Source organism: Gekko japonicus, unplaced genomic scaffold (assembly GCF_001447785.1).
Source record: "Gekko japonicus isolate JY-2015 unplaced genomic scaffold, Gekko_japonicus_V1.1 scaffold256, whole genome shotgun sequence".
Classification (NCBI taxonomy): Eukaryota; Metazoa; Chordata; class Lepidosauria; order Squamata; family Gekkonidae; genus Gekko; species Gekko japonicus.
In genome coordinates, this window is record NW_015161412.1 from 101,920 (window position 1) to 127,335 (window position 25,416).

Below are 25,416 nucleotides of genomic sequence, written 5' to 3' on the forward strand. Positions count from 1 at the left end.
CCTTGGCTGCGCAGGCGGTTGAGTGCTTGCCTGCGAAGTGGACATGTCCGAACGCGATCCCTTGCCTTTTACCGTTGGCGAGTTTGAGGACAGGCCAGCCAACACAATAGGAGCAACCGTTAACGGTGCCTGGCAGCGCTCATCAGTGGCCCTTCGAGCCGCAGTAGGTTTAGTGCTTTCAGACAACTTGGGCACTTTCGATTTTGAGTGCTTCGTTGCGGAGCAAGACTGTCTTTTAGGCGTTTTGCCAGCCTTTTCCTTTTGCTGCCCGTTAGTAGCTGCAGCACATTGCACCGAATCTCCCCTCTCTAACAGTGGGGGAGGCGGCGATTGCCCCTTTCCTGGTGGTGCGGACATTGTAGGGGCAAGGGACTGCTCCAGCAAAAACACTTTCAGGCGAGCCGCCCTATTCTTCCTCGCCTGACTTGTAAATCTCCGGCAGTGTTGACAGGAGCCGGGTCTGTGCTCCTCCCCCAAGCAGCGCAAGCAACAGCTGTGGCCGTCCGTTAGGGGGATATTCGCTGAACAGCTCAGACACCTCTTAAAATAAGGCGTGGGTCCCATAGACCGCCCCTTGCCCAGGGCAATTAGTGATGTGTTGAAAGACAATTAACAGTTACTTTGTTACAGTTGAGGAGGCTTCCCCGGACGACGGGGAAAAAACGTCTTCTCAGGAGGCGGTTAAAAGAGAACTGAGTGGGGGCGGAGTCCGCCGTAGCTGTTGAGCATGCTCAGATGGTGCGTGCTGCACGAGACTGGGGAGGACTCCGCACTTGGAAAGCTGTCGCTAAAGCTTATTAGGCTTCCCGGCGGAGGTTTAACGCAGGCGTGAAACCCATGGTGTGTGACCTGCACAGAGACCACGAAGAAGATCTATTGGAACTATACAGCCATCAAAGCCAGGCCATAAGACCATTTGCTCTTGTTTTATATGGATGCAAATTTATTGTGGGAATAAATCGCGAGATGCTTGCCGTGTGACCACATCCCTAGAGAAGATTGAAATCGCTTCTGGGTTTTCCATGGAAGTGGTGTTAAAACATCACTAACAGCAGCCCCCAATGTCCCTGCCTCCCTGTCTCCCACTGGTTGCCAGGAGAAAAATAAACAACAACAAAAACTGACAGCATGACATCACTTCTCGGGAATCACCAACACTCTATAGTTTCACCAATGAGTTTTTCCAATTCCTAAAGAGGACTGATGACACTTCCAGGTTTCCCACAGAAGAGATATTATGATTTCACTGACAGCAGCCCCCCCCCTTCCGTGCCCACTGTCCCCCACTGGTTGCCAAGCCATGCCTGCCAGCCCTACCTTCCTGGCTGGTTAAATCTGCGGAAGTAGGGCTGGCTGACTGGGTCTGAGAGGAAGCTAAGACCTCTTTTAGAGAGGGGATGCTCACTGGCACCGTCAAACAGGCTATGTGTAGTGCATCCACTCCTAAAGAAATCTACCTTGGACTCAGGATATTTGAATAATTACTGACCAGTCTCAAATGATCCATTCTTGAGCAAGGTGATTAGACAGGTGTTGGATCAACAACTGAAGGGTTTCCTGGATGATGTCAACTACCCGGATTCTGGCCACTCTGGCTTCAGGTCTGGTTACGAGACTGTTGATTTTTGAAAACATTTCTATATTCCTTACTGTTTAATATATTTGACAATGGTTAGTTTGCAATTTTCAGCAAAAAAATTTTTTGCTAGTGTCTACCACTAATGTAATAAAGATGATGGAAAGAACCCTTTGCAATGTGCTTGCTACAGAATCTGTAGCCAAGAAATAAGCGGCCAGAGATGTGGGTACTTATAGATTTATTAATATTACACGACCAAATAACATGACAAACAATGTCCAAAACTCACATACTAAAGAACAGTGAAAAAGTTTTTTACATATTCTGAAAAATATTTTCCTAACAAAGACTATGACTATTTCATGGGCCAAGTAAGGATAGAAGAATAAAATTACTACTATCTAAATTGTAAAAAAAAGGAACTGATTATCACTGTCAACAGTCATTATTCACTAGTATCACTTGAAGTCGTTGAAGCTTTCCTTAGAGAAAATTTTGGACTCACTCTGCTTGGTTTGCTTAGCTTCTGCTTCAAAATGCTCCATACCTGAATTTCATATGCTTGCAGAAAAAATGCCACAAAGATACTAAATCCTACTGCTACAGCTGTAAATGAAGTGATAAGATAATCTCCTGGGAAAGCCATGGGAGCATCATCAACATAAATCTGCAACAGAACACATTGTAATTTCAACACCTTCTTTCTTCAAAGGCTGAATCCTAATTTATGATGGCCATGTACTATTGGCAAGATATTGAAACCAGATCCGTATCTACTGGGTATTTGGGAGTCATGGCTCCCCAAAAATATGTCACACTCCACCTCCAAATTCCTAACTTTCATTTTTAGAAAAAGTTCCTAGGCCTTTCCACAGAGGTAAAGGGAAATGGGCAAGCATTTTTTTGTCCCAATTGCCTGGAAAAGAATGGCAGTTGGAAGACAGCTGGAGTCAATTCAATTAACCTCTTTCCAACCAAATTCATTCTTATTTTTTCTGTCCCAGCCCCTTTTCCTCCTGAACTGACTGTGTATTTCTTTCTTCTTTCTGCACCTTTTAATGCCCACAGTGACAAGTATAGCAAAACCCAAGAATCACCGAAATGGAAAGACCATCAGTCATGAGTCACACTTAAGTTATTTTATATTAAAGTCTATTCTTTAGGTATGATAAGTCTAATAAAAAGGTAAAGGTTCCCTTGCTCGAAAGCCAGTTGAATCCGACTCTAGGGTTGCGGTGCTCATCTCCGTTTCAAAGCCGAAGAGCCAGCCCTGTCCGAAGACGTTTCCGTGGTCATGTGGCCGGCATGACTAAACACCAAGGTGCACGGAACGCTGTTACCTTCCCACCGAAGTGGTACCTATTTATCTACTTGCAATTTCTTGCTTTCGAACTGCTAGGTTGGCAGGAGCTGGAACTAGAGACAGGAGCTCACCCCGTCTTGCGGCACCCAGGTCTTGAACTGCTGAACTCTAATACATATTGTTAATTATTCAAAAACCTATAGGAATCTTTCCAAAGCGCCCGAGGTGATGAACAAAAAGTAGAGGCATGTGCGCTGCTTTTAAAGAGACCATCTCACAATGCAGTTTTCAATAGCCTTGTGTACACTACAATGTAACTCAAAACAAATCAACATTAGAATCAACACAACAATCTCGAATGCAGAATCAACACAACAGTCTCTAATGTTTGTTCTTTGTTCTTTTCTCTCTGCAGAAGTGTTGCAATTAACAAAGGAAGCAACCTGTGCACCTCAAGCCTCAGTCCCTCTGGTGACATGCTCCTCTGGACTGAAAGCACATTCCAAAGATTCCTTTTTCAAAGCTTCGTTTTTTCAAGAACACATTTTCTTTGTGTCTCATTCAGAACCCATTGTTCTATGGACAAATATACTGAATAGCCTTCATACAGCGGCTACTGCCTTCTTTTCTTCTTATATTCCTGATAGTGTCCTCAAAGCATTTTGAATGAGATGCAAATAAAATGTGTTCTTGAAAAAATGAAGTTTTGAAAAAGGAATCTTTGAGGCTGTCTCCTCTGTTAGTAATGGGGATTTTGCCTCAGAAATAAGTAGGGTCATATCATAAGACCAAAGGTGTGGGAGAGGTGGGGTAGAAGCAGAAAAGTAAATGCCCAGTTTCACTTAGCCTGGTACCCATTTGTAATCATTAATTGCAATCTTGCTGTTAACTTGCCTGTGTTAATAAGTGTATGCCTATGAGCATGTGCAGAATGACTTTAACTCAACAATGGCCCCAGTCACACAGGAGGATTTGCCCCACGGGAGGGACGGATCAGGGGCGCATCAAGCCGGCGGGATCATACCACAACATCTGGGAAGCGGTGCACACCCAGCCCCGATCCGTCCCTTCCAGCCGAAAATCCGCCGCAAAAAGGTAGCACCAAAAGAGTACTACCTACCTGTTGATGCGCAGCACGGGCCGGCGTCTGATCACCGAAGCGCCCGTCTCCCTGCAGCATACGGAGGCCCTGTAGAACTGCACATGCGCACACATGCACAGCAAGCTCGCCTCGCTCACCAATCTGTGGCTTCCCCCTGGCATCTGATCATGCTGGGGAGCAACTGCACGGTGGCTTGGGGGATCTGCCTGATCCCGTCGCCGCACTTCTCTTTTGATGCGGCTCAAAAAAGCCGCACTTCAGCCGCACCTTTCCCCCCAGTGTGACCGGGGCCAATGAATAAGCACTGTCAAGTGTAAACCTGACTCCACTATGGGGCTAAAGAGTTGAGTTAGTGGATGGGGGCAGGGGGTTGACTCAATCTTCCTGGAGTGATTGGAAGGCCTGAAGTAGCAGGTAGCTTGCCTCAGGAGGACTCCGGCTTGTCTAGGGTTGCCATTCCCCAGTTCCTTGTGGGGAATCTTCTGGTTTTTGGGGCTTCTGCCTGCCACCGGTCAGCTGGCCAGCAGGGGAACCCTGCCTCCAAATAGCAATGTCTCTGTGTGACATCCCTGATGGGCTGACGTCACACAGAAATGACATCATCGTGTTGGGGATGTTGTGAGGTGACGCTCTAGTTTTGGTCAAAACTCGATAGTTTGAAGTCTATTTCACCATTGAGTTTTGCCCCAAAACCAGAGCGTCACTGCACAATGTTCCCAACATGATGATGTCACTTCTGTGTGATGTCAGTGTGTTGCGTTGCTCCGCCCCCGTTCCCACCAGAAAGTTCCCTGGTGCAGACATCGGACCTGGCAACCCTACGCTTGTCTATAAAATTATACATTGATATTTTAGGAATGAGAATTTCTTACATTGATGATTGGAAAGGGGGGACTGTGGTTTTTATTAATTGGCTGTTTGATTGTTACTGTGAATGTTTGCATGGCTCTTGTATAATTCTTCCTAGAGTGATTGGAGGGCCTGGAGCAGCAGGTAGCTTTCCTCAGGAGGACCCCGGCTTGTCTATAAAATTGTACATTCATATTTTAGGGACTACAAGAAACTCTTGGAAAGGAAGAGGACAGACAACACACCAAGGCAGAGCAGAGCTGCAGTTCCAAGGGACTGGCTTGCTTAAAGTCAGAAGAGGATATGAGGCCTCTGGCAGGGCCGGCTCACCCACTAGGCGAACTAGGCATTCGCCTAGAGCGCCGGGCCCTGGATGGGGCACCAAGCTGTGCCTCCCCCCTCCCCCACTTTGGTGATGGCGGTGGGGGGGGGAGGCGGTGGTGGCCGCAGCAAAAGGGTGGCTGGCTCCAGAGGTCTTCAGGCCCCACCGGGAGGTTGGCATCTGCGCCGTAAGGCAGCCTTGCCTAGGGCGCAGAAACACCTTGAGCTGGCCCTGGCCTCTGGCCTGCTTGGACATAACAGGCCTGAACTGTTGCATGTTACTTATTTCCCCCATTTAAGTTCTATGCATGAAAGAAAAAGATTTAAAGCTTGGTTATTGTTGTTTTCATTAAGGGTCGCCAACCTCGGGTTGGAAAAATACCTTGAGATTTCGGGGACGGAACTTGGGGAGAGTAGAGTTTGGAGAGGGGAGAAGGCTCAGCCGGTGTAATACCACAAAGTCCACCGGCCAAAGCTGCCATTTTTCTCTCCAGGGAAACTTCTCTGTCATCTGGAGATCGGTTGTAATTCGGGGGGATCTCCAGCCCCCGACCTAGAGGCTGGCAGCCCTAAATATAAGTATCACAAGGTGGGATCATACTGTCCACAAAGACTTGAGCTCCCTCTGTTCTTTGATTGAAGAAAGGTTTCTTTTGATATTCCTGTTCAAGTGAAGTAATAAAAACTCCTGTCCTCCCCCCCCCCACATCTGGGATTAGGGCTAAAAAAGGCATTAGGCTCAGGCAGGTTTAAACTCCAGAACATTTCACAACAGAAAAAACAGTAATTTTAGGGCCCCGTCACTTCTCACTAATGAAAGATCAGGTCTCTGAAAGGATCTAGTACATCTGTGCCAAGAAAAATCAATTATCTGAATGCTGAGAATACAAATCCTCTGCATATGTGCAGAGTGCTTTTCTTTCACTGCACAGTAACCACACACATCTACCCTCTTTGCACTCGTGGATAATAACTAGGTTGGAGAAAGTGGTTTGCGAGCAGGTGTAACACAGGGCTCTCCCATTTGGGAAATTAAGGCACTGATTAATTGCTACATCTTCCACCCCTGGTTTCCCAATGCAATATTGAAACCTACCACTCAGTCCTATAACACTACCTAAGAGAAGAATATAGGTACACTAACTAAGTATCTACGGGACTGTCTCCTCCATTATGTCCCTGGACAAGCACTACACTCTTCAGATAACAACTTGCTGGTGGTCCCCGACCCTAAAGCTATCCGGCTGACCTCGGCCAGGCCAGGGCCTTTTCAGTCGTAGCCCCAGCCTGGTGGAACTCTCTGCCAAATACCATCAGGCCCCTGTGGAAAGTTATGCAATTCTGCAGGGACTGTAAGGCAGAGGTGTTCCGCTAGCCTTTGACTGAGGACAGCAACGGTTTCCATCATAGCTGGCACCCTTTCTGCCCCAAATGCTTTCCATATCTGTTTCACCCTCTTCCCCCCTGGCCGCAAAGTGTCCAGCAGTCTGTAATGGGATAAATTAATATATGCCATATTTGTTTGAAATATCTAATTAATGTTTTCATTGTTTTATCTTGGTGTTTTTATGATTGATGTGAATCGCTCAGAGCCCTGCACTGCAGGGATTGGGCGATTAACAAATTAATTACTTAAATAAATAAAAGTCAACAAAGGACTCATAGAATGATCATAAGCAAATCACTTTTCCCAGGAGAGCTGATGGTGTGTCATAGTGCAGATGCGTGGCTTCCTCTAAGACTTCTGCATGAGCCAGTTTACTGTATATGTACACTGGAGATGCGGGAGGCAGCAACCAGCTCTAAAAGTGCAACTAAATTCTGCAATTAGTACACAGTTAATTTCCATGTTCTTATTTTTAGTCTTCGAAGTTGAGGAGACAAAAAGACACTATACAGTACATACCTAATGGGGGTCAAAAGCGGCTTACATCATTCTGTTCTCCAATTGATCCTCACAGCAAGCCTCTGAGATAAGTTAGTCTGAGAATGTGTGACTGGTCATCCAGTGAGCTTCTATGGTGGTGGGGTTTTTTTTAACCTGTGTCTCCCAGACCCTGGTCCAACACTCTAACCACTACTTTTTGATATTTCATTGGCAGTTCTCAGAAGGCAATTAAGGGAAGAGATTTTGAAAGCGTTGGCAGAGACCTCTTCCTTAGCAATTTGTATCCCCTCTGGTAGATTTGTTTGTTCCTCGTGGAATATTTCACTATTAGATATATCTTTTGCAGTTCTGCAGGGCCTGCAAGACGGAGCTCTTCCACCAGGCTTTCAATTAGGAGCCGCCCCCACCATTACCATCAATGAGCCTGGCCCTCAGTTTTAACATCTGGCCCACTGCATCGAGCGACTCAGAATGACACTGAGCTGGAATCTAGTTGTCGGAGACATCTTAATATGTCATCATAAGCAACGAACTGTAGAACTGAATAGCATCTTATGCTTTTATGTTTTAACTTATTATGAAATGATGTATATTGTTTTATCAGTTTTATTGGCAATTGGGCCACTGCTGTAAGCTGCCCTGAGCCCGTTCGCGGGGAGGGCGGGGTATAAATTGAATGAATGAATAAATAAATAATAATAATAAATGAGTAATAATCATGATTGTCATTTATTTATTTATTTATTTATTTATATCTTCGATTTGTATACCGCCCTTTACCCGAGGGTCTCTGGGCGGTTTACAGATATATGGCCTAAGTGCCTAATTAGTTCCTATCCTAGGGCCACAATTCGACTGGGGGAGGGGCTACCTATCGACACCCGAGCGGCGCGGTCCTGTTGTATTCCACGGGCGGGCTTCCGTTGTTTCTTCCTGGTGCCTTAGGACTGTTGAAATTAACAGCTAAACATTCAGGAATATTTGTTATAAACCTGTATTCTGTTGTTTATATCCTGGTATTGCTAAGTAAAGTTAATAGTTGTTCACTATACCTGAAATTCATCAACTAAGCTACAAAAGGAGGTTCCAGGAATAATTGCTACCCTGAAATGGAAAAGCTCAGATCCCTGTGGAAAAGAAAAAGTAAGATAGGCAAGGGTCAGGTATACAGCTGCATCCCTTTAACCAGCCTTGCCATAGGAAATGCACATAGACAGGCGAGACTGTATGATGTACAACATATTCAACTCACTTGAAGAACTACAAGAGGGGGAGAGTATTCATCAACCCATCCTGCAGCAAGGACCTTAAAATCCATGAAAGCATACTATAAGGCAACAACCTACAAATCAGGACTTTTGCTCTTTTAGCAGGTTGGCTGGTGTCATGGATCATCCTGATTTGCACCAGCACTGCCCTTTGAGCCAGCAAGGCCTAGGGGGCCCTCCATGGACCTGCCCACATCCATGGACCCGCCCACATCAGACCTCCCAAAGCACCCCAGGAGCATAGGAGGTGAGACATGGACCAGGTGCAGGAGTGCATGCCAGGCAGACATCTCTCTGCTAAGGAAGTCCTAGCAAAGACCAATAAGTCACCCCAGGATCTAAGCCCCAGTACTCCTCATGAGCAGAGGTGCTGTCTCAGCTTGTGAGGAGAAGCCTAACCTGGGACCCAGGAACACCTGTAGGGAACCTCCCTGTATAAGGCTGCAGTCAGTGTGGGATCAATTTGTCTGCAGCCCTGATAATGATCCTACCAGTTGGCTCAGCTCTTGGAATCTTGCTGGCTGACCATGAACTACTTTGGGGCTGTGATCCTGGATTGCATTACTAGACTCTGGACTTTGACTTTGGACTGGAATCCTAGAACCCTTGCTTGGAGACCTGTTGTGACCTGGGACTTGCCTCCAACCTGGTGAGCAGGATGGCCAGATGCCCAGGAAGAAGCTCCAATATCCTCGTGAAAGTACTGGAACTATTATGGACTCAGCGTACAGGATAGCAGATATTTAAAGGATAACGAATACTTATAATTAAGGCCATTGAAGAATGCATATAAGCTACTCTAGGATAGAAGGGTAGTCATGGGATAGAAGAGCTAAACATGTGCTACCCTGGCCAAATTTTACTAATGTAATGTGAGACCTAATAACTAATCATCATATGTACAGTGCCACAAAAAGTCAACACAAGGAGCTGCTGAAACTGTATAACTTTCTTAACAGACTTTGGAGCAATGTACAATGGGTACACAGATTTGGAGGACTTTAGATACCCATGTTTTGATTTCTAGTTCAAACTATATATTTTATCTAAAACTTACATGTATGCTTAGAGTGAGACCATCTGGATTATACAGTGTATTCTTGAGTCTATGTTCCAGATATTTTCTCATTTTCAGCATGCTTGATGTTGTATTGGTTCCTGAAAAACAATTAAAATAATCCCTGAGTGACACTTTCATTCTTTACAATTCAATAACTGACTCCTAGAAGTAGGAATGGAATATCCATATAACTGTTTCTTAAAGAGCATACCTTCTGTAAAGTCTGAGAGGTATGTAGTAGTTTGCTACAGCATACAGATTGAGTATGATAAATGTAAAATAGGGGTGCAAACAAACATTATGCTGGAATCCTGCTTATGATTAATTGTAGTTAACTGTGACCAAGGTACCAATTCAACCCTCGTTAAATTTAACAATGGAAGATGGAGGGGTATACAATTCTGCAACCTATCCCATATCTTTCTACAATATTAATGAATAGTCTGTTTTATGTCTCCATTAGTCCTTACACATGGAATGGCCTTATACTGAGTCAGACCCTTTGTTAAGAACTTTGGTTCACTCAAATTGGAGTTTGCTTTAAAAGTCTGGTTCAGCCTGGCTGTGGCCTGCCCATGTTAAATATGTTGTTTTTAAGCCTCCTAAGTTTCACATGGACATGCTGTAAAAGGAGAGTCTGTTCTTGTACCTGCAAGATAACATGTTCCCTCTCCACTCTTGGCTTCCTCAATCAACATTCCAAAGCAATGGAGTCCTGTGAGAGGAGGAGGTGGTATGATGCTGCAGATCACATCACCTGCTCTTCTGACATGACCAGAAATCAGTCACTGATGGGCTTATTTGTATCTATAGGACGTTGCTTGAACCCTGATTGGTGCAGAAGCCTAACAACCAACTGGGATTCAAATGATAAATTAGCCACCTTAACATCTGTTGAAGGGGGCATGATGGTGTTTGCATGCTATGCTGACATGCAGGGGTCATCTCATAGAAAAAGAGGTGCAGGAGCTCATTAGCATACCTATTAGCATAACTCATTAGCATATGCCACGCACCCTGACATCACCAGAAGTGTGTCAGAAGGGGAAGCAAAAAAAGGAAGGGGGGAGGCATCTTCATATACCTTTTGGGGTTTTTTGCTTGTTATTTTATACTGTATTTTGTTTGTTTAAATGGTTTTTGTTTTGTTTTTTGTAAGCTGCTTTGGATCTTCACTTGTGGGGAGGGGGAAGTGAGTTAAGAAATACACTAAATTATTATATTGGAAGGTTTGCAATACTGCTTTAACTCAATGTCTAAAAGTGTCTAATACCAGACCTGGGAGAGTATTCCAGACAGAAAGTAAATTCTGCTGCTGTTCAGAAGGAAAAGAAATGGGTTAAAGGCCCTTTAACATACCAGGACAATTTCCAAGGGCGTTGGCTACTCTCTCTCTCTCTTTTTTTAAGTATTTTTATTTTGCATTTTCCAAACAAAACATTTTAATACAGTTTCATCTAGGTACATATATTTTGAGTCATTTTTCACTTTCTAACCACTTATATAGCCCTATCCATCTTTCAACAAAAATCTCTTCATTTTTCCCCTGTAATATCAAGTTTAACTTTTCTATTTCCGCTACCTCCATCATTTTATGTCCTACTTCTTCTATTTTAGGTGTATTTCCCATTTTCCAATATTTGGCCCACAATATTCTAGCAGCTGTAACAATATATGTAATTACATATTTTTCATTAAAATTAAGTGTTTCTGGCATTATATTTAACAAATATATTTCAGGCATCAAATCAAGCTTCCTCTATTATTTTCTGTATAGATTTCCAGTATTTCTGAACTTCCACACACCTCCACCACATGTGATAGAATGTTCCAACATTTGATCTACACTTCCAGCATATATTAGAGAAACTGACATAGCATTTTGCTAGTCGTTCTGGTGGCCAATACCATCTATGGAAAATTTTAAAGACATTTTCCCTATAATTTGACGCTCTCATGAATTTAAGTGATTTCCAGATCTTAGTCCAATTATCTTGAGTAATAGTTTTCCCTATATCTCTCATCCAGACAACCATGTTATGTTTCACCACTTCATCTTCCATATAGACCTCTAATAAGAATGTATACATTTTCTGAATCATTTTATCATTTGACGATAGTCAAATTTTGTCCAAATCATTTTTCTCTTCATAGAAGCCAATTTCCGAGTCTTTTTGATACCTTGAGTTCAACTGTGTCTTCTCCCGCCACGATAATTTCAGATTGTGTTGTAAGGATAGATTCTCCTCTGTTTTCAGCTTGTTTGTCTCGTCTAGTAATTTTTCATATGATTCCTTATTGTATTTCGTTAATAATGATGGTTTTATAAAAGCTTCCAGGGGCGAAACCCATTTTGGGATTTTAGTGTAAAATTTCTGTTTTATTTTGTCCCATACATTAAGCAAGGCCGCCCTTAAAATATTGTTTTTGAAATGGGGATGTGATTTATCCTTCCCATACCAAATGTAAGCGTGCCAGCCCATAACTAGGTCCGCTCCTTCCAAATTTAAGCATCTTACGTCTTCCAAATTAATCCAGTCTTTAATCCAACCTAAACACGCTGCTTGATAGTATAAATTCCAGTTTGAGAGGGCTAGTCCGCCTCTATCTTTTCTGTCTTGTAACAATTTGACTTTAATTCTTGCTCTTTTTGCATTCCATATGAAGTGTTTTGTTACCTTCTCCAATTTTTCAAAATATTGCGGTCTTTTTAATACAGGAATGTTTTGGGCTAAGAACAGGAATCTCGGTAGGATATTCATTTTGATTGTTGCTATCCTTCCCGACAATGAAAAATGTAGGTCTTTCCATTTCATCAGATCTTTTTCAATTTCATCCAATAATTTAGCATAATTGTCCTCGATTTGACATTATTATACATTTGACATTATTATACCTAAATATTTAACCTTCTTGACTATTTCCATAGAGGTAAGATTTTGTAACTCCTCTTTAGTATCAGTATAACAATTTTTCGTTAGTAATTTAGTTTTATTGACTTCCGGTCTGATGGCGCTGCGAAACGGCCGGGCTTCGGACGAGCTCCGAACCGGCCGGCTCCCCATGCCTTTTTGGGGCTTTTTCGCTTCGGCGGTTGGAGGAGGAGGAGGAAGTAGTAGGGGGCTTGCCAGCCCCCCTCACTGTCGGCGAAACGCGGGGGGTGTTGCCGGTCGCCTCGATGCAGAAGGCGAGGTCGGAGGAACACGGCAACGTGTTCACAGCAGTGACCGACCTTTTTAAATCCTTCTTTTTTTTTCTTTTTTGTCTGGTTCTTCATGATGCTTTATTCACGGTGAGACTTTGTCTGTTTGTCTGTTTTCACGGGTGCACTCCATGATGAAAAGAAGAAACTGTGTGACCTACCCCTCTTTGGATTTACCTCAACTATTACTAAGCGGCGGTGAAAAGTGAGAGGAACGATAGACTGGAAAGTATGGGTAAAAAGATAAGTTCGGCTGAACATACTGCTAACTGTTAACCGTTTCGTGAAGGATTATAACAATTTAAAAAGGACTTGGGACATTTTCAGAACTTCTTTGGAAGAGTCGAGTTAGGAGAAGAAAATGGCGCTGGAGACGCTCCGCAACGAGCTGCGGGATGCAATACTCCTGGAACTCAGGTCAGATCATTTTAAAAAACTTTTGAAGGAAGAATTAAATAAGACACTTACATCGGTTTGGGATAATATTTTGGGCCCTACACGCTGTGTAAATGGAGAAGAAAACAGTAATATAGAACAATCAAAAAAGATACAAGGACAAGACAAGCTACTGGTAGATATGCAAGAAGGAGACCTGTATGTAACCCAGCACTTACTTACAGAGAGTGGGTCACAGGAATTGGACTTATCGACTTGCACCCCTCCAGCGGAGAAGAAAAGTTTAAGAACGAGAGCTGGGGAGAAAAGATACTACAACATTTTCCGGAGGAAAAGAAAGAAAATAAAAAGAAAGAGAAGAATGTTGAAAGTTTCAAGGAAGGTTAAGGATGATACTGTTAAACACCTGAATATATGCATAATGCAATACAGGAAAGTTGAATGGGGAGGCAAGTTAAGGGAATTTAAAGATCATAGACATGTGAAAGAAAACAGGGAAAATCAAAATAAAAAAGAAATAAAATATAAGTTGACTGTAAAGGACTCCTACAGCTTGATGGCAAGTCAATGATTTAAGCCAGGTGGCTATGATAGGATGATTTAATTGGGGAGACCGCAGCAGAAAAGAAATTAACTCCTTAGGAACAGTTAGCAGCGGTAGAAATGATATATAAGATGTTTGAGCTAAAACTGTTTGAAAGCCCTTGAATTTACATATGGGTCTGACCTGCATTAAATGAAAGAGGATATAAAATAGCTGATACAGCTTAGTTAATTATTCATCTGTTGAGTTTTTGATGTATAATATAACAGATAGGACAGATCAAATGGATACTGTGTGAGGATGAGTGGTTATATTATATTAGGCGTATTAATTTTTTGTATTAATTTTTTGAGTGGGATGCGAGCGGGAATGCCATAATAATGATAATACTTCAATAAAATGTGGTTCTGAATCAAAATAAAGTTAGATAGAATAAACAGCTGAATTTTAAGCTGACTAGGAATATAAGCAGTATAATAATAAGCAATAAACATAAGTAATATGTAACAATATGATATCTAGGAAAATGGTGTGCAGGAGTTGAAAAGAATTACAGAAACTATGTAATGAATTGGTCAATTTGATTTAGGATTTATGTATCATGGAAGACTACAATATTGGTTATAGGATGGTGATGGTATTTGTGTTGGTTTGTTTTGTTTGTTCTGTTTAATAATGTTTGAAAAACCCAATAAAAATCATTATAAAAAAAGTAATTTAGTTTTATTGTAATTAATTTTTAGACCCGCCGCTTGACCATATTCTTGGATCACTTTCAAAAGTTCTTGAATAGATTCTTTAGGATTTTCTAGAATAATAGTAGATCGTCAGCAAAAGCCAAGAGTTTGTATTCACTTCCTTTTAATTTAAGACCTTGTATACGTTCATTTTGTCTAATTAAGTCATTAAGTGTTTCTAGGGCGAAAATAAACAGTAATGGTGATAACGGACATCCCTGTCTTGTCCCTTTTTGAATTTCAATTTCTTTTGTTAAGTCACCATTTACTATTATCTGGGCAAACTATTGTTTATATATTGCTTTAATCATAGTATCGAACCTCACGCCGCAGCCAGATATCTCCAGTTTTTGTAATAGAAATGCCCATGATATGTTGGCTACTCTTGAGAGCCACTGATGCCCAGAGGCACTGATGGCCAGAAGCAAACAAACCTGAGCCCAGGGATTCTGGCAGTACAGCGAGGATTGCTTGGTTCAGACCTGGACTCCTGGTGCCACTTGCTGGGTCCAAGCACAATTATCTTTGTGGTACAGCTGGTGCCACTGAGTCCACTCAACTCAGCTTGCTCCTGACAGAGAGAGACACACACAGAGGGGCAGAGAGACAGACACACAACCACACAGAGGGGCAGAAAGAGACACACAGAAGGGCACACACACAGGGGGCAGAGAGACACAAACACAGGGGGGGGGCAGAGAGAGACACACAGGGGGCCAGAGAGACACATACATTGGAGCAGACACACACACACAGGGGGGCAGAGAGAGACACACACACACAGAGGAGCAGAGACACACACACAAACACACAGAGGGGCAGAGAGAGAGACATAGAAGGGCAGACACACACACACACACAAACACACAGGGGGCAGAGAGAGACACACAGGGGGGCAGAGACACACACACAGAGGAGTAGACACACACACAAATACACAGAGGGGCAGACAGACACATGCACAGGGGCAGAGACACACACACAAACACATAGGGGGCAGAGACACACACACACAAAGGCACAGGGGGGGACTCTGCAGGCCTTTCCATGCCCGTCCACATCGGCGCTGAGATTGGAATAATGGGGGGGGGCAATCACATTCTATGTGAGGACCAGTGTTCCCTCTAAGCTGAGTTAGTGTGAGTTAGCTCACAATTTCTTAGCCTCTGGCTCACACATTTTTGTCTTTGCTCAGGAAGGATGGCTCCAGAGCAAATTAATTTATGCAGCAGCCAAATCGCTCGCTCACAACTTTAATGCCAGGAGCTCACAAAGTAGAATTTTGGCTCACAAGACTCCACAGCTTAGAGGGAACATTGGTGAGGACCCTAGCTTATGCTGGGTACCCAGGTCCCAAAGAAGAGACGCTGCTGTTAAAGCACACTGCTGCAGAGGAGATGGTTGCCTCTCAGCTGTTCTACACAGTTTAAAAGGAAGCTGCTAGTCAAATGTTCATCTGCTGTTAAATGGCCAGCTATTAAATGGGCTGTCATGTCTCTGGTGTCCAGCTGAAAACAAAGGCTGCATGGGCTTCCAGGAAGTAGCTGCCAGGTCCAGCCATGTGGAAGGACAATTGATGGTCCCAGGATCTGATTGTGTTGGAAACCAAATTGCAAAAAAGGCAAAGGGCAGGAGCCCAGCAGCAGCCAGTTAAACAGGAGATGGCAGGTAGTACGAACTCCTGTACTGCCTGCAGCTCCGCCCTCCCCCCAGATGCAAGCTCCCTGCCCCAGGCACAAGACCGCAAAGGTAGTGACAGTGAGTCCTTGCTGCAGCTTCTATTCACTTGCATCTCCTCTACAGAGCAGGCACAAAGTGCAGCATAGTTTTCTGGGGTTTTAGGATGAGGCTTTAAGAGAGTTGCCCCTGTGTGATAATTCCTGAAATTACAGCCATCCTATGAAACAAGATGTCCAACTAAGAAATGAATGCACAAAATGCTGATGGTCTGCACAGGCTCTGCATTGACAGGAAATAGCAAAATCTCATTCTGTCTTTTGTATCCAAATCATTAAGTCTTCTGTCTCCCCTACCTGAAATCTCCCAGTTTGTTCTGTTGTTGACTTCTGTTATCGTGACAAAATAAGGAGACGACATATTTACAGATACATCCTCATTCTCAACGGTGAAACTGAGGGGAAGTTTTATGACTGGATATTTCATCCGGATCGCCTGAAGAGAAGTTACATACAAATGGTTGGTATCGAAAGAAAATAGTTTCCAAACTGCATGGAATTAAATGAGACTACTTCAGTGTTAGACATGGCACCATGTAAGTTAGTTTCTCATCTTATCTGATGCAACTCTTTCACAGCTACACAATTCCGTTCTCAGCGATCAGTCAAAGGTATAACTTGTCCGAACATAGGCTGTGCCATCCACTGGACAGACAGGAAAGGTGTCCTAGCGCCACATGAAGTGGATTTCTCTGTGTCTGTTTACTGCCTTCAGTCACACATCTGGCTGGATTTGAGCAGCTGGAAAGCAGCATGTCTTACATCCCCCCAATTTCTCTAAGCATAAGAAGAAGATACAGAACTACCACTGTGGGATTCCTTTCCTTGGATGCAAGAACAGAGGAGAAGTAAACAGGCATTCCTTCAGCGGGCAGCAGATCCCCAGACAGCAATCTATACAGTTACCACAAAGGGACATCCCCACCACCACAGGCTACTTTTGCTGTTTTTCTTTTGCCTCCCCACATTGCCTTGTGTAACCTCTGACTGGTTTCTCAGTCCAAGCACTTGAGATAACCCCAGCTATTAGACCATCTGTTATTAACCCCATTTGATAAAAATCAGGTGACTACAATATTAGCCAGCTAGCAGTTGTAACACTCTCTTTAGCCGATTCTGTAAGAGAGGCAGAAGAACAATGTGACAGAGAAGAGGGAAGATGGCTGGGAACAGGGGAAAAGAGCATCAGGGATGTACTGGAGGAGTGTGGGTGATGAGCTGCCATCCATGTATGAGAGCATGAGTATAAACATTAGCTAGAGCATCCTACTGGGCTTAATTGCATTACAAAAACATTTCATACAAGTGCTTCTTACCTTTTCCTTGCAGTCTGAAAAGGCAACAGCAAATGACAACTTCATATTATCTGTACAACCACATTCAAACCGACTTGTCTTGTTAGCACATTGCTTATAAATTCCAGAAGTCTGCAGAAAAACACGTGAACCAAATGAACGTCAGTTTCACCCATAATTCTGAACCTGGAAAATGACTAGACAATGCAGCTATGAATCTAGCTTCAGAAAACTGTGGTCTAGCTAGCAGACATTGCCACTCTATTACTGAGAATCTGGAGCCAGCATGGTGTAGTGGTTCAGAGTGACAGACCCTAATCTGGAGACCCGGGTTCGATTCTGCACTCCTCCACATGAAGTTAGCCGGGTGACCTTGGGTCAGTCACAGATATTTCAGAGCTCTCTCAGCCTCTAAAATATGTCTAGCTAGTCATACTAGGAGAGCTAGAACTTAAGTCTGCCAGACAAGCTTAGGATCTCCTGGCTATACTACACACAATGCCATATGATAATTATTAATTATTACTGAGAATCTGAGGTTTAGATAAAGATTTCTGCCACTGTTTTTCTGAGTTTCCTCTTAATCCCTGGCTCATTCGCACTGGAATTGGATGTTTGAAGAATCTTTTCCCCTGTGAACTGGTTCATGAACTCAGATCTTTATCTGAGCTGCTTTCTTCAACTGGGGATGGGTATGCAATGCACTTCTTAAGAAATATCCACTGAGTTTCAGAATTAACATTTAGCCACTCGAATGCAAGTGGCAGATGGAGGAATCTGCTCTGACAGTGAAAGTGGTGGGCCTTTCACTCATGATGTCTTCCTGGTTTCTCAAGTTCCCTTTAACAGATAAGAAACAGAAAGCTGGCTGCCAGTTATACAGCCATGAGCAGTTTCTGCCAGAGCTCTCTCAGCTCCACCTACCTCACAGGGTGTCTGTTGTGGGGAGGGGAAGAGAAAGGAGTCTGTAAATCACTCTGAGACTCCGAGTGAAGGGTGGCGTATAAATCCAATCTCCTCCTCCTCCTCCTCCTCCTCTTCTTCCAAGCAAGTACCTTTCCACCCATAATTTAAACCCATTATTGCAAGTCCTCTCATCCGCTGCCAACAGGAACAGCTCCCTGCCCTCCTCTGACAGCCTTTGAAATACTTAAACAGAGCCATCATGTCCCCCCTCTGCCTCCTCATCTCCAGACTGAACACTCCCAAGTCCCTCAGCCTTTCCTCGTAGGTCTTCAGCCCCCTGACCACCCTCATTGCTTTCTCTGTACCCACTCCATTCTGTCTGTTTTCTTTTAATGTGAGGCCTCCAAAATTGCATATAGAACTCCAGGTGTGACCTGACCAATGCAGTGTAGTGGGACTATGATATCTTGTGATTTTGGATGTTATGCCTCTGTTGGTACACTCCAGAGACATAACATCCAAATTTCAAGATGTTATGGCCTGATCTTGATCTACTATACTGCCGACTGTGTGAAAAATGGTCACTTCTCAACAATCTGGGAGGCTAAAGGTAAAGGTTCCCTCTCTCGAAAGCCAGTCGAGTCCGACTCTATGGTTGCGGTGCTCATCTCCGTTTCAAAGTCGAAGAGCCAGCGCTGTCCGAAGACGTTTCCATGGTCATGTGGCCGGCATGACTAAACACCAAGGCACACGGCATGACTAAACACCTGGCCCCACTGGTGGACCTCCTGATGGCACTGGTATTTCTGGCCACTGTGTGATACAAAGTGTTGGGCTAGATAGGCTTTTGACCTGATCCAACATTGGCGTCTCTTATATTCTTATGTTATGTTCTTAACGCTGTTACCTTCCCACCAAAGTGGTACCTATTTATCTACTTGCAATTTCTTGCTTTCGAACTGTTAGGTTGGCAGGAGCTGGAACTAGAGACGGGAGCTCACTCTGTCATGCGGCAACTCGGGTCTCGAACTGCTGAACTACCGACCTTCCACAGCCTGCAGTTCAGCGTCTTAACCACTTGAGCCACCGCAGCTCCTTATTTATGGAGTAAGAAACCATTAAAAACTACTCAAAGACAAGATGGCTGTCATAATTTGAGGGATGGATTATTAAGAATATGGTTTCAGTGCAGAAATAGTATAAGACCACCAACTTTGCCACTGACATCCCCAACTGATGTCTATTGTGACATCAGTATAAGAAATAAAATTGACTATATAAATTATGAGTATATGATGAACAAACAAGGGAAAATAAAATCTTTGCAAGGAATTCAAGATGAAGGAAAAAACATTCTGTGGTTGTTATATTACCAAATGGTGTCTGTGAGCCAGTGGGAAAACTTATGGACTAAAGAAATTAAATTTACTGAATGTCAAATATTAAGGGAGAACTGGCATAAAATATTTTCAGATGGTATATTACTCCCAAAGAGGTATAGCTACCAAGACTTACTTTTGATCCCTGAAAATAATCTCTCATTCTAGGCTTTTCAGGGTCAGCATTGTAAAAGTTTTCTGTAAGTGGAACAGCAATTCCCAGTCTAGATGGCGGCCTGTAGTTCACCTGTATGGGAAGACAAGAGATAGGTTTGCCAACTCTGCATGGGGAAATTTCTGGAGGTTTGGGGTGAAGCTTGGGGAAGGTCAGCAGAAGGGGTGTGACACCCTCCAGACCTGCCATTTCCTCCAGGGGGAACTTTTCTCTGTAGTCTGGAGGTCAGTTGTAATCCCAGGAGAGTCCTAGGACTCACGTGGAGGTTGGAAACCGTAACTCAGTACCATCTCACCAGACCAATGAGCCCTCTAAGCTGTGGAGTCTTGTGAACAAAAATTCTACTTTGTGAGCTACTGGCATTAAAGTTGTGAGCGAGCAGTTTGGCTACTGCATAAATTAGTTTGCTCTGGAGCCATCCTTCCTGAGCTAAGACAAGAATGTGTGAGCTGGGGGGTAAAAAACTCACACTAACTCAGCTTAGAGGGAACACTAAACCAGACCCACCTTTTTGTTTATCATTAGTTACACTGATTTCAAAGTTATTTAGTCCCCACATTCATGTAATATCTGTGTGTCACAGGGTTGGTTTTTTTAATGTACATGAAATATTGAACAGGCAGTTATGTATGTCATGATTGGATCAGTGCAATGGAGATTCAAGATTGCAACCAGTATTATATTATCTTTTAAAAAATGATTAGCATTTCAATATTTAACACGGAATACAAACACAAAATATAATGCATCACATATAACACAACATTTCATTCTGTCAACTACAGAAAGAAACAAAGAGGCATTAGAACAAGTCATAAAACGCATAAGGAAACATTGTCTCTCTTACCATATTATTCCAGAACATTATAAACTATGCCTAATACTTAATACATTTATCTGAACATCAAAAATTATTTCTCTGGGCCCTTTGATAATATATTAATTTAGTAAAATAAAGTTTGAGTCCAGTGGCACCTTTAAGACCAGCAAAGTTTTATTCAAGGTATACGCTTTCATGTGAATGCACACATACTTCTTCAGATACAACTGTATCTGACTGTGACTGTAGGAAAGGGGTTTAAGTGCTCCTTTTCCATGAAGTTTTTGAGGGGCATGGGGTTCAGGATTCTAAACTGCTATGCTTCTTTTTTAAAAATATAGCATTTGTGAATTGGTTGTATTGCTTTTATTTTGGAATGGGTTTAGTTATTTTATGGTCTTGCATTTATGTGATATTATGGACTAGTGTGCCCTATGAGTGTTTTTAAAGGCAGAAGAGCAGGATAAAAAAGGTAAAGGTTCCCTTGCTCGAAAGCCAGTCGAATCCAACTCTAGGGTTGCGGTGCTCATCTCCGTTTCAAAGCCAAAGAAACAGCACTGTCCGAAGACATTTCCGTGGTCATGTGGCCGGCATGACTAAACACCAAGGCGCATGGAACGCTGTTACCTTCCCACTGAAGTGGTACCTATTTACCTACTTGCAATTTCTTGCTTTTGACCTGCTAGGTTGGCAGGAGCTGGAACTAGAGATGGGAGCTCACTCCGTCATGCCGCACACTCAGGTCTCAAACTGCCGAACTACCGTCCTTCCACAGCCTGCAGTTCAGCGTCTTAACCACTTGAGCCATCGCAGCTCCATGAAGAGCAGGATACAAATGTGCTAATTAAAAAGTGCCAAGAGAAGCAATGAAGTTCACTGATGCCTCCAGCACCATTCTTTCTCTTAGGAAACCTTAAAGTTAAGCTCACTCTAATGTCCTTGTGAACATGTCTTTGGAACCATCTATCCTGTAGCCTTGAAACCAACCGGGACAAGCCCTGTCCTGACCCAGTCCAAAGCCTCAGGAAAGGGCAGGAAAGAGACTGAAAAAGAAAATTAATGATATAATAGGTAGGGTTTGGGATCCTTACCGGTAAATTCTTTAAATATTTTGAGGCATTGGCCATTTGCAACAGCCAATCTGAAGGAGAGAGGGGAACAGGTAAAACGTAGTGCATTGCTTTGCGATATGAGCAGGAACTCTTCAGTGTAAGTATAAGAGTTGTGACAGGACAAGCAAGGGATGCTTGTGTAAGAATCACAGCAACGGAGGTTTTACCCTAGGGATGTTTATAAAAAAACCCAGAGTATTAGTATTTCTCCAATGTACATGAATAATTGTTTTCCCACTATAAGACCTTTCTATGAAAATATGGAATTAAAATAGTGCCTTAACATTTGGTCTTTTTGCAGAGTGTGTTTTAGAAAAGTTCCTGGTGCTATCTTTAACTGCAATAGTTCAAGAATTCTTATTTGATAAACGTCTCTCCCATGGGGATTTTAAAAATTGTTATTAATGAAGTAAACAGAAGTAAACAGAAGCAAAAACATATTGAGACAATGGTCCCTATGCAGTTAACATTTAGTTGTGGTTAAACACAATAAGTTACCTTTGACTAATTTAACACCCTGTTGCTTTCAAGAGTTATGCCAGTACACCACCACCTCAGTTAAGATCAAGATGGGTAGCCATGCTAGTGTGCCTTTAGTGGCAGAAAAGAGCAAGAGTCCAACAGCAACTAAAAAGTCCAACAAAATATGTGGCAGGGTATGAGTTTTCATGAGTCACTGCTCACTTCTTCAGAAAGGGAACTAGAATTCACAGCTAGAATGGGAGCATCTGTCCTATATATTGGAAAGTGGAGTGATTTCGGATGCCAAATGACAATAGCAGACATGATTGAATTTAGGTGAGATATGCAGAGGGGTACTACTTCAAATAAAACAGTAAAGTCCTCCTTGCATTGAGCATGTGCACTGTGTGTTCTGGCAGGCAGAGAGGAAGTCCAGGCTCTGACAAAGAATCATGTTGTCCTCATGAAACTTTGTAAAGGGGTGTGTGCAGCACAAGGCCCTTAATTCACCCAGTCTGCATGCTGACATGACTAGCAAAAAAGCCATCTTATAGGATAATACAGATAAGTCACAGGTAGCCATTGGTTCAAACAGATCATATATCAAGGTGGATAAAACCAGGGAGATACTCCACTGTGGAACTGGAGGAGAGCTGGGGGGATACATGTTAAGCAATCCTTTCAACAACTTTTTTGATAGCTGAGCTGGAAAAAAATGTAGATTTGTTATGGTTGGCTGAGAAAGCCACTAAATGAACCTTAATAGAGGATACAGTTAGAGCCAAATCCTTCAAAGAGAGCAAATAGCCAAATACAGTCCAGTAGGACTCCATAGCTGGATACCCAGTTCACAAATCTACCACACTTATAATCATAGGATTTGCTGGTGAGTGGCCTCCTTAAGGAGACTAGTAGAATGGCCTTCTTGAGGAGGCTAGTACCTTGACAACCCTGTCTGACCAGAGCTTTAGGGGCTCACCAGCCATGATGTGAGATGCAAGGGCTGGACCTTGTGATGACACGGCCGGCCTATATGAATTAGGTGACCCTTATCCAGGAATGGAACAAACCTGCTCTTAGACACAGTGCACATGCAGAAAACCACATCTGACAAGGCCAGAAAAGGGCTATCAAGATGCACCTAGTGTGCTCCGTCTTTAGCTTGGCAATTACCCTCCTCAAAAGAGGACTATGCGAGAAAGCATAACACACACACACCTACTATGTGATTGGGAAGGCATCTCCATTGCAGTGTGGCTCAGATGCTGCCAGGGAACACAACTGGGTACATTTCTTTTTGAAACAGGAGGCAAATAGGTCAACACATGGGAACCCCCAACAGTGAGGTATGCTGTCTACCAGGTGCACGCATCCAGGATGTGACATAAAGGGTAGGAAGACTCATCAAGGCCATGGATTATTATCCCTTCTAGCTCATCCATGTGGGAACAAACGATATCGCCTGGCACAGCCCAGAACGTATTAAAAGAGACCATGCAGCTCTGGGTAAAAAGGTGAAGGAATTGGAAGCACAGGTTGTGTTTTTGTCAGTTCTTCCTGTCAAAGGCCATGTCTTAGGAAGGGAAAGAAGAATACTACAAATCAATGACTGGCTACGTAGAGGGTGTCATCAGGAAAGGTTTGGATTTTTGGACCATGGCTTAAACTTTCAAGATGAAGCTCTTCTAGTGGGAGATGATTTGCACCTCACGAGGGTAGTAAAAATGTGTTTGGTAACAGCCTCGCAAACCTAATAAGGAGAGCTTGAAACTAAATCGTATGGGGGAGTGAGACAAAAATGCAAACCCTCGTGTGATGCCAATAACTGGAGATAAGAACTCTAAAGTTTTGAGGGGAGTGGTACGTATTAACTCACATGTAAGAACAGAAACAAAAACCTCAGGGTGTATAAAACATGGGTTCCGATGTCTTGACACTAATGTGCAGAGTATGGGAAACAAGCAGGAGGAACTTGAAGTCCTAATACCGGAAGGGGACTATGACATAACAGGCATTACTGAAACTTGGTGGGATGACACTCACAGTTGGAATATTAGGACTGAGGGGCATGACTTATTTAAAAGGGACAAATAAGGAAGCGGAGAGGAGTCGCATTATATGTAAAGGAGGTATATACTTGTGAAGAAATACATGAATCTGAGCATGGAAGTCCAGTTCAGAATCTAGGTAAAAATAAAAGGAGTAAGAAATAACAGTGATATTATGGGGGGGGGGGGTCTGCTTGGATGAGACACTCCTAGAACAGATTACCAAGTTCTCAAAGAGATGGGACATGGTGGTCATGGGAGATTTCAATTACCCAGATATCTGTTGGAAGTTCAACTCTGCTAAAAATGAAAGGTCCAATAAATTCCTGACTTGTCTTGCTGACAACTTCAGTTTTCAGAAAGTGGAGAGGGAAGGTAAAAGTTGTACATAGTCAGGCATATAGGTTGAACTTCAGGAAAGCAAATTTTGACAAACTTAAAAGTTATGCTGGGTAGAATCCCATGGTCAGAAATACTTAAGGAGAAGGCAGTTCAAGAGGGATGGGAGTTTCTTAACAGCAGAATACTGAAGGTACAATCACAAACGATTTCTATGAGAAGGAAAAAATGGGAGGAGCCTAAAGAAGCCAAGGTGGCTCCATAAACAGCTTTCTAAAAACTTGAGAAATAATAGAGACTCATTTAGAAAGTAGAAGGAAGGCCAAATAACCAAGGATGAATATAAACAAATAACCAGTGCTTGTAGAGAGAGAGTCAGGAAAGGTGAAACCAGTATGAACTAAGGCTACCTAGAGGTGCTAAAAACAAAAAAGAGTTCTTTTCTTATGTTCAAAGTAAGAAAAAGAGCAAGGACATGGTAGGCCTTTGTGAGGACAGAAAAATGAAATTGTAACAGTTGATAAAGAGGGCAGAACTGCTCAATTCCTACTTTTCTTCAGTCTTCTCTTGCAAGGGAAACGATGCTCAACATAACAAAAACAGAACACATGATGAGGGAAGGGAGTTGCAGCCTAGGATTGGCAGTACATAAACACCTAGTTTCTTTAAATAAAATTAAGTCCTCGGGGCCAGATGAACTGCATCCAAGGGTACTAAAAGAACTCACGGATGTAATTTCTGAACCTCTGTACATTATTTTTGAGAATTATTGGAAAACAGGTGAGGTGCCAGAAGACTGGAGGCAGGCAAATGCTGTCTCCATCTTCAAGAAGGGGAAAAAGGAGGATTCAGGTAACTACCAACTACCAATCCTACGGGGAGGGCGGGATAAAAA

The 25,416-nt window shown here is 43.0% G+C and overlaps 2 protein-coding genes across 2 annotated transcripts in view; both read right to left on the reverse strand.

The window, feature by feature from the left end:
* LOC107123759 (cation channel sperm-associated protein subunit beta-like) overlaps positions 1 to 357 on the reverse strand; it is a 96,818-nt gene extending 96,461 nt beyond the window's left edge. Inside the window, exon 1 of the mRNA XM_015427105.1 lies at positions 73 to 357. Within this exon, the coding sequence (XP_015282591.1) occupies positions 73 to 357 (285 nt within the window). The remainder of the gene's footprint in view (positions 1 to 72) is intronic.
* A 1,667-nt stretch (positions 358 to 2,024) lies between these two features.
* The window catches only part of LOC107123769 (cation channel sperm-associated protein subunit beta-like), a 90,538-nt gene continuing 67,146 nt past the window's right edge, over positions 2,025 to 25,416 (reverse strand). The window contains exons 15-20 of the mRNA XM_015427116.1: positions 19,702 to 19,812; positions 17,302 to 17,412; positions 16,283 to 16,421; positions 9,368 to 9,468; positions 8,095 to 8,169; positions 2,025 to 2,246 (exon numbers count right to left, since the gene is read on the reverse strand). Coding sequence (XP_015282602.1) covers positions 2,025 to 2,246; positions 8,095 to 8,169; positions 9,368 to 9,468; positions 16,283 to 16,421; positions 17,302 to 17,412; positions 19,702 to 19,812 — 759 coding nt within the window. The remainder of the gene's footprint in view (positions 2,247 to 8,094; positions 8,170 to 9,367; positions 9,469 to 16,282; positions 16,422 to 17,301; positions 17,413 to 19,701; positions 19,813 to 25,416) is intronic.